This window comes from Sabethes cyaneus, chromosome 1 (assembly GCF_943734655.1).
Source record: "Sabethes cyaneus chromosome 1, idSabCyanKW18_F2, whole genome shotgun sequence".
Classification (NCBI taxonomy): Eukaryota; Metazoa; Arthropoda; class Insecta; order Diptera; family Culicidae; genus Sabethes; species Sabethes cyaneus.
In genome coordinates this window covers 169,990,408-169,999,161 of record NC_071353.1, presented here as the reverse complement: position 1 = coordinate 169,999,161, position 8,754 = coordinate 169,990,408, and the positions used below count along the sequence as shown (strand labels likewise).

The window sequence follows — 8,754 nt, the reverse complement described above, 5'->3', positions numbered from 1 at the left end:
CCTGGGAGTGTCCACCGAATCGTCCTTTAGATCTGTGCCTACCCCAGCAAAGTAATCAACATGACGCTCCCAGAGTCGCCCATCATCCAACTGCACTAAATACTGCAACTTTCCAATTTTCTCGACGATCCTGCCCAATTTCCCCTTTTTATTGGGCAAAATATCTCGCACATGCACGCGATCGCCGTCCTTCGATTGACGCACTGTAATGTTAGCCTTGATCGTTGGTATTGGCATCTCCTGTATAGTACGTACCTTCTTCTGAATTTTGTGGATGCTATCCTTATCGATCGGGTAACCACAGTACTTAATCTTGTCTGGAAAAAAATCGCATTTGTCCTTGTTGACCCGTAAAACGCATTCATTCAATCGACGAAGAACTTCCTCTAATCGATGTAAGTGAACCTCATCAGTTTCACTCGTTATCTTTATATCCACAAGAAAGACACTTACTCCATCTATTCCTTGTAAGATGATTTCCGTTTGTCGCTGTCAGATGGCTGGAGCCGACGCAACACCGTGCATAAGCCGGTTCGGACGATGCAACCCTCGATGTGTTAATAACGTAAGTATTTCACGGTCTCCTGTAGCTACTTCCAGTTGCAGGTACGCTTGAACAAGATTGATTTTAGTAAATTTCTTGCCCCCAGCTAGTGACGCAAACAGCTCGTCCACCGTAGGTAGTGGATGCCTATCAACAATACGGTTAGAGTTCTCTCCTCTTCTGTTGGATACTCTTACCACTGCGTCCATTATTTTGAACTATTGTGGTATGCCCCGTTATTTCTTTTGCTGTACGCTTCAGGCTTACCTATCGCTTATTGAGGAAGTGGTAGGCCGGTAGCTGGAGCGAGACAGGTGCCAATCAGGGATGACTTGGTTTATAAACCTTGTAATCCTGATCGGCGACGCAAACCGGATCTCCCTAGGCTCTAGTAGGCCCTTTTTGAGATACTGCAGTCTGCGTCCTATTAGTGCTCCACAATTGCAGAGTAAGTGTTCCGACAGAGGTGGGCACCGCTAACCGAAATTTTAGCTTCGCTAACAGCTAATCCGCTAAATCAAAATGTTAGCTTCGATAACCGCTAACCGCTAAGTTAACCAAAAATTTAGCGGAAGCTAACGCTAACCGCTAAATTTGTTAGCACTGTAGATTTGGCAATACTTTGATCAGTGCTAATTTCGGTAATAAAAGAAAATCATCATTGCAAACGTTTGAGAAAAATTATACGAATTAGTTCTGTGAAAAAAATTGCAGGCATTCACGAAAAATGTTTAAAGACCATTATCGCTTACCACATTAGCACATTAAAAAAGGGTAAAAAATATTTCCATGTAGCAAGACATAGTTCTCCCGAATTTTCATTGGAGTTTTAGATCGTTGTGAAAATTTTAGTGAAAGCTTTCCAAATAACATGTTCTCTGGATTGCTTATGTGCACTTGCCGTATTTGAACGAAAGGTGTTGCGGACTATTTTTGGCGGAGTACAAACGGATAGCGGAGAGTGGCGAAGGCATATGAACCACGAGTGGCAGGCACTACTTGGAGATTCCCATCATACACCTGGCGAAATTTGGGAGACTACAGTGGGCCGGGCTCGTCACAGGGATACCTGACGACTGTGCAGTGAAATTCGTTGTCTTCAAGAATCCCACCGGCATCATGAATAGAGGGGCTCAACGTGCTAGATGGCTTAACCAAGTTGAAACCGACTTGCGTAACGGATTGGCGACGAGTAGCCCAAGACTAAGTACAATGGAGAGAAATTGTTGATATGGCAAATGCCACCCCGGCTCTCGGCTGGTAAAATACGTACAAAACCTTGGAATTTGGAATCCTTCGATCTAAGTCTGTGCGAAATTTCTCAAAAAATTTCATTCTGCCAAAAAAAGTTAGTGGTTTATTTAGCGGTACATAAATTTAGCGGTAGCTAACAAAAACACTAACGGTTATAAAAATTAGCGAAAACGCTATTCGCTAACCAAAATGTTAGCTGAGCTAATTAGCTGTTAGCGGATTAGCGGAATTGTGCCCACCTCTGTGTTCCGAGGTTTTGCTCTCGGCATTACACAGTCGACAAATATCATCCTGCACGAAACCGAGATTCCGAAGATGATATATACTCGGGCAATGTCCTGTCACCAGACCGGTAATCGTGCTGAGATCTCTCTTATTGAGACTCAGCAACTTTTGAATAACCTTAACACTCGGCATTATAAGTTTTTTGATTGTTTGAGCGATTGTACGGCCATCCAATTGGCCACAATCGTTCCGGTCTCCCATTGTTTCAGCTCACTCTTCATCACACAGTCCGAGATACCGCAGAATGGATCCGGACCTGTGAATGGAGAGTTAGAACTACATCTGGCTAGTTCGTCTGCAAGTTCATTTCCATCTATTCCGCAATGACCAGGGACTCAGTACAGGTTTACCGAGTTTACCTGGCTCAGTTGCCGTAAGAGACGAATGCAATACCAGATAATTTGTAAGAAACACTTAAAAGTTTTAAGCGCTTTTAGTGCAGCTTGGCTATCAGAGAAAATGCAGATATTAGCATGTCTATATTTTCTTTTGAGACAGACGTTTGTACATTCTATTATAGCAGCTATCTCAGCCTGGAAAACTGTTGGCCAATCTCCCATTGCTACAGATATTCCAGTGCTGGGTCCGTACACTTCAGCACCCGTTTTAATTCCCACCTTTGACCCGTTGGAATAGAACTTGAATGCGGACGCTAGGCCCCCCCTCATCCCAACCGAACGTGATGGTTCGTTTACCGTGTATGGGATGTCGTAATTGGTTCTAGCTTCCATCCAATCACTGTTCATTCCCGCAACTGAGCCAACAGGTAGCAGTATCAGGATAATCAAGTGTCCGGTTTTGTCCCCGTCGAGGATTGTTTTCCATCCTTTAAGTGTTAGGGCGCTTTTCTTAGCCTCTAACTGATCGTGTTGGTTCAGAGGTAGCAAGTGGAGGATAGCTTCTAGAGCCTTCTAAGGTGTGCTTTTCATTGCTCCGGCTATGGTCATGCATTCTAATCGTTGAAGCATTTTTGGTTTGAGGCCCCATGTTTTTCCTACCATTTTTGAACATGCCCATAGGGCAGTGTTTGTCTTGATAATTATTGAATCTAAGTGTGCGGGTATTAAATGGAGAGAGTTACCTGGAAGGAGCGTCAAACATAGCTCTGGCTCTCTCCAGCTCCCACCTGGCGCCTCCACGCAGATCTAAGTCAAATGATGACGGTCGATGGCCTTACCCGGAAATGCTTCATGTACTTACTGAAGCAGCTAAGCTAGGAGGTGCGAACTAGAGCGCCTGTTCTCCAGGTGAGGGGCGGCTCACACAGCGTCTGTCCCGTAACGGGCGGCTGAATATGAAATGCTGTATCCCGCAAGCTATACCTAAGATGGCAGACCCATCAGCGAGATGTAGGTATCGCGACCCCGGTAAGGTAGTATACCGAAATCTCAATTCAACGAACAACGAAGAAAGAAATCCAGGACGGAACAATCGGTATAGGACACGGCAAGGGACAAGGAAACGATTAAGGGATAACGATTGGAAACTTGGTACCTGGAATGTCCGAACTCTCCATAAACCGGCTGCATCAACTCGAAGTGGAGATCGCTGCTATTCAGGAAGTTCGGTGGCCAAATTCCGGAGAAAGGGAATTCCGTGCAGTAGACCCTATTGCAGGCACTTCTTTCAAGTACCACGTCTACTACAGTGGCGGTAAAAAAGCAGAACATGGAGTAGGTTTCGTAGTGTTGGGAAGACAAAAACAACGAGTCATCCGATGGAGGCCCGTAGATGACCGTATTTGCGTGTTGAGGATCTGAAGTTGAAGAAATCTCACATGCTTCTTGGTTTTGCGGATGACGTCGATATCATCGGAATCAAGCATAGAGCAGTGGAAGAGGCCTTCAGGCCTTTTAAAAGGGAAGCGGCGAGATTGGCACTTATCATTAACACCACCAAAACGAAGTACATGGTTGCTGGTAGAGAACGTGGGAGCCCAAGTGGTGTTGGTGCTAAAGTGGAGTTAGATGGGGACCGATATGAAGTAGTGGAGGAATTTATATTATACTCGTGACATGTGACAACGATGTAAGCCGCGAAGTGAAACGACGAGTTGTAGTCGCGAATCGGGCTTTCTACAGATTATGTAGCCAGCTGAAGTCTCGTAGTTTGCAAATTCACACAAAACTGGCGCACTTCAGCACACTAATCCTCCCGGTGGCCCTTTACGGACACGAATCATGGACGCTAAAGGAAGCTGATCGGCGAGTGCTTAGGGTTTTAAGCGTAAAATTCTGCGATCTATACTTGGTGGCAAAATGGAAAATGGAGTGTGGCGCAGACGCATTAGTCACGAGCTATACCAAGTATACAAGTATGCTAATATAGTGAAGGTAGTGCAATGTGGCAGGCTGCGGTGCCCGACGAAAGAGTAGCCAAAACTATTGTCAGTAGAGAACCAGGAAGAGGCCGTAGACTCGTGGCAGCTGGACTGGACTGGACTGGAGACTGGAAGAACACTTCGTATTTTACTTCCCCCACGAAGGAAGTGAGCTCCGAGGTTCATTTCATTTCACACTCCAAGTTCCCCAAGAAGGTGCTGCTGTTGCTGACAATCAGCGAGAAGAGGATGTCAAAGCCGGTCTTCTTTCGCTCCGGGCTGGCCGTGAAGTGCCTGCCGGAAGTTGCGTCGTTCATCTAGAAATAAGGGCGAAGACGCGGGGTTCTAACCGGATCTGGCGTCCGCCAACTGGAACTGCGTCCCATCGAGAATTTCTCGAGGCAAACCTGAAGCGTAAGATTTACTCCAGCAATTTTGTCGCAAAAACTGAGGAGGAATATAAAAACGGATTTCTGTCTGTCTGTCGGTATGTTCCTTATAGAATCGAAAACTACTGAACCGATCGGCGAGAAAATTTGCATGTAGGGATTTTTGGGGCCAGTGAAGGTTCTTATGATGGTTAAAGACCCCTCCCCCACTAAGAGAGGGGGGCTCCCATACAAATGAAACACAAATTTCCTCATAACTCGAGAACTAACCAAGCAAATGGAACCAAATTTAGCATGTGGGTGTTTTTGGAGACAAGAGTTTTTTCTATGGTGAACTGAGACCCCTCCCCACACTTCCTTTATGCCAAATCTAAATATAGTGCCATTTTATTTAAATCAGTCCCATTTAACATCATTTAAGTGCCACTATAAATTATGAAAGAACCCCGATTTTTTTACGGCAGTTTTTTTACGATCGACGGAGGGAACGGTAGAAGATTGTAATGACCTTTGTTTCAGTACCGTGGACCCTCGTTCGTTTGACCGTTTTTAATCTGAATACTTTTTACTTTGCACGACGTGCAAAATAAAAATGGTTCAAATGTCATTCTCAACATGACATCATTTGCTTATCCAGACAATACGCATAAACAAGATTTGTTTGTACTGATCTAGCGTGCTAAATCCTTTCCTCCTACCTAATAAAAGTAAAGTCATGCGTTCTCCAGAAAATCGTATAGTTGTTAAACCAAAAGTTTACCTACACAAAATTCTACAGACTACATAGAACTTATACAAGCAGTTTTACGCACACTTTTAATAAATTACTTACAACGCTCTCATTAGCTTGCTATCTCCACTGAGAAGCAATACTGATAAGCACCACCTCACACATAACTGCGGCTCACAGGCAGCATAGCTGATAGTAGGCAGCATAGCTCTCTCACACGCCAGCATAAATGTGTAAACAACTACCATCAACAGGTTCGTATAAAAATCCCCACCGTAATAGGACTCCAGTTCAATAGTCAACGAAGTGTGAACACTTACGTTAGTGTGCCATCAGAACAGAACCGTGTAAATTAGAAGAACCAGTTCCTCGTCGTCAAGTCGCTATAAAGTTGTTTTGGAATTAGTGCCGTCCATCAGTTCTCACCACGCGAGCAGTGTGCATATTACTTTCAATTAGCTTTGATTATAGCCAGACGTATACAATACAGTAAATAAAATGGCTACTATTACTGAAGGTAAGTCGTATAAACTCTTGGCAGCTTTAATATTTGAGCCCGTTTGATAAACTCAATTCTTCCCACAGTCGGTGGAATCAAGCTTGGAAAGCTGCTGATCGAAGGCAAAACCAAGCAGGTGTACGACGTTCCCTCCAAGCCGGGCCACTCGATCCTGCTGAACAAGGATCGCATTACGGCGCACAATGGAGTGCGTGCGCACGACCTGGAGGGTAAAGCGAAAATCTCCAACCAAACCAACGCGAAGGTGTTCGGGCTGCTGAACCGTGCCGGCCTCAAAACGGCCTTCGTGCAGATGGTTTCGGATAATGCGTTCCTGGCGCGCAAGTGCGAAATGGTACCGATCGAGTGGGTAACCCGCCGGGTGGCCACAGGGTCCTACCTGAAACGGAACCCCGGCGTGAAAGAAAGTTTCCGCTTTTCACCACCGAAGCAGGAAACCTTCTACAAGGACGATGCCAACGATGACCCCCAGTGGAGCGAGGAGCAGATCGTTTCGGCCGAGTTTAAGGTCAATGGAGTGCTGATCGGTGAGTTTCCTAAAGTTTTAGAGCTTATCTTTTCCTAGACCTTTGACATGCTTTAGTAAGGGCTGTAACGTATTGAGCAATTAATTCAAACGACAATTTGAAGGTCCGTTAGTGTGTGACTTTCTACTACAGCGTCTTAGTTTCTAATCACCTTTTTTTAAACACATCAAAATTGTTTTTTTTTGCTAAAATCTAGCAACGACATGAATTTTTACTGAAAGCCACAAAATGTTTTTATTACTGAAACCATAGCAACCCTGTTTATCTGTCAAAATTCACATATCAGAGAGAGAGAAAGGAAATTTGCGCGGCCTTAATTTAACTTTGCAGGCGTTTTAAGCCTAAAAAATTCGAAACTAAAAAATTGAAAAAGCAGCAGAATTTCAGGTTGCGAAATGCTGCAAAACTTTGCTTTGATTCCCAGCGAAAACGTTAATCTTCGTTGGATCAATTTCGAAAACAATATACTGATCGCATAAACAACAACATCAAATTTTTCCGCTTCTAAACGACTTTTTTTTCGTTCAAACTATGCGCTATAACCTGACTCACTCAAATACTAAAATGGTTTCCATGGCTGTCGAACCTATCTCTCTAGCCCTTATCAGTCCTTGGCTGTAGCAAGAGAAAAATAGTAAACAACCCACGCTGTTGGCTGATACCGACTTGACCCATTCGGGTGGATTGTTGGACAAACATGTTTACACCGCAAAAGGTCCGGCCTCTAAACGATCGACAACCAATCAGCTAGTTTGTTACTGCGACTGCCATAGCAACAACGTCAAACGTCAACAATCAGTGCACTCTACTTTTACTAAACAAAAACATCATTTACTGATAGACGATGACCACTTATTATTCCACGACAAAATATTTTCATCGATTTTATTTTCCATTTCACAGGTCAAGATGAGGTAGATATCATGCGTCAGACTACGATTCTGGTGTTCGAGATCCTCGAGCGGGCCTGGGCTACCCGCGATTGCGCACTGATCGACATGAAGATCGAGTTCGGTGTCGACGAAGACGGTCAGCTGCTGGTGGCGGACGTCATCGATTCGGACTCGTGGCGACTGTGGCCCTCCGGCGATAAGCGTCTTATGGTCGATAAACAGGTATACCGCAATTTGGCCTCCGTAACGGCTTCCGATCTTGACACCGTCAAGCGTAACTTCCTGTGGGTCAGCGAACAGCTAGACAAAATGGTCCCCAGCAATGATCACTTGGTGGTAGTGCTGATGGGAAGTTCCTCGGACAAGGAGCACTGCGAAAAGATTGCTCGATACTGTCGGGAACTGGGCTTGAACGTAGAGTTGAGAGTCACATCTGCCCACAAAGGTACCAAAACAACACTGCAGATCGTCAACGGGTACGAGAGCCGTTACCATAATCTAGTCTTCGTCACCGTGGCCGGTCGATCCAACGGCCTGGGACCGGTCTTGTCTGGCAATACTAACTATCCGGTAATCAACTGTCCTCCGGTGAAGCCGGAAAACGTCGGGCAGGACGTGTGGTCCAGCTTGAATCTGCCATCCGGGCTGGGATGCGCTACGGTACTGTACCCAGAGGCAGCCGCTTTAAATGCGGCACAGATTTTAGGGTTGAATAATTTCCTGATCTGGGCCAAACTTCGCGTCAAGCAGTTGCACAATTTTACGAGTCTTATCTATGCCGACAAGGGATTCCGTGGAGTACGAAACGCGGATAACGAATAAAGAAAATTATTATTAAAATTAATTAAAGGAACGTATTAGTTTTAACATGTTATATTTTATATAAAGCAATAAAATGACAGAGTGTATAATCTAATATTGGTAAAGCCATCAATTTTATTTCATTTTGGATCATTATTGAACGTTTGGAGCCAATTGGGCGAAGCGAGTGACGTGAAAAACCAAATATAACTAAACTTTCTGGTAGTAATTACTTCGATGCTTGCGAATCTAGTCGCATGCCACGGAAGGTTTGTCTCAAATCTCTCAAGTGATTCGATTTAATTCGGTTAGTACCGAACGAAACGCGAATGGCTGCGAATTAAGTTTTACCCTAACACGTCACTCGCCTCGCAGAATAAGCTCCTCAGTATTCGATTGGCGAAAGTTGGCAGGTTGCGGTGGGTCGCGAGAATGCTGGATGACAATGCGTCGAAATCTGTTCTCCACAAAAATGACGAGTAGTCCAGAAT

The 8,754-nt window shown here is 44.7% G+C and overlaps 1 protein-coding gene across 1 annotated transcript; it reads left to right on the top strand.

The window, feature by feature from the left end:
- Positions 1–5,798: 5,798 nt before the first annotated feature.
- LOC128738832 (bifunctional phosphoribosylaminoimidazole carboxylase/phosphoribosylaminoimidazole succinocarboxamide synthetase) lies at positions 5,799–8,372 on the top strand. Its single transcript, XM_053834252.1, has 3 exons — positions 5,799–6,039; positions 6,108–6,569; positions 7,473–8,372. The coding sequence occupies exons 1-3, from the start codon at positions 6,021–6,023 to the stop codon at positions 8,282–8,284; spliced, it is 1,293 nt and encodes a 430-aa protein (XP_053690227.1). The 5' UTR covers positions 5,799–6,020; the 3' UTR covers positions 8,285–8,372.
- The last annotated feature ends 382 nt before the right edge of the window (positions 8,373–8,754 follow it).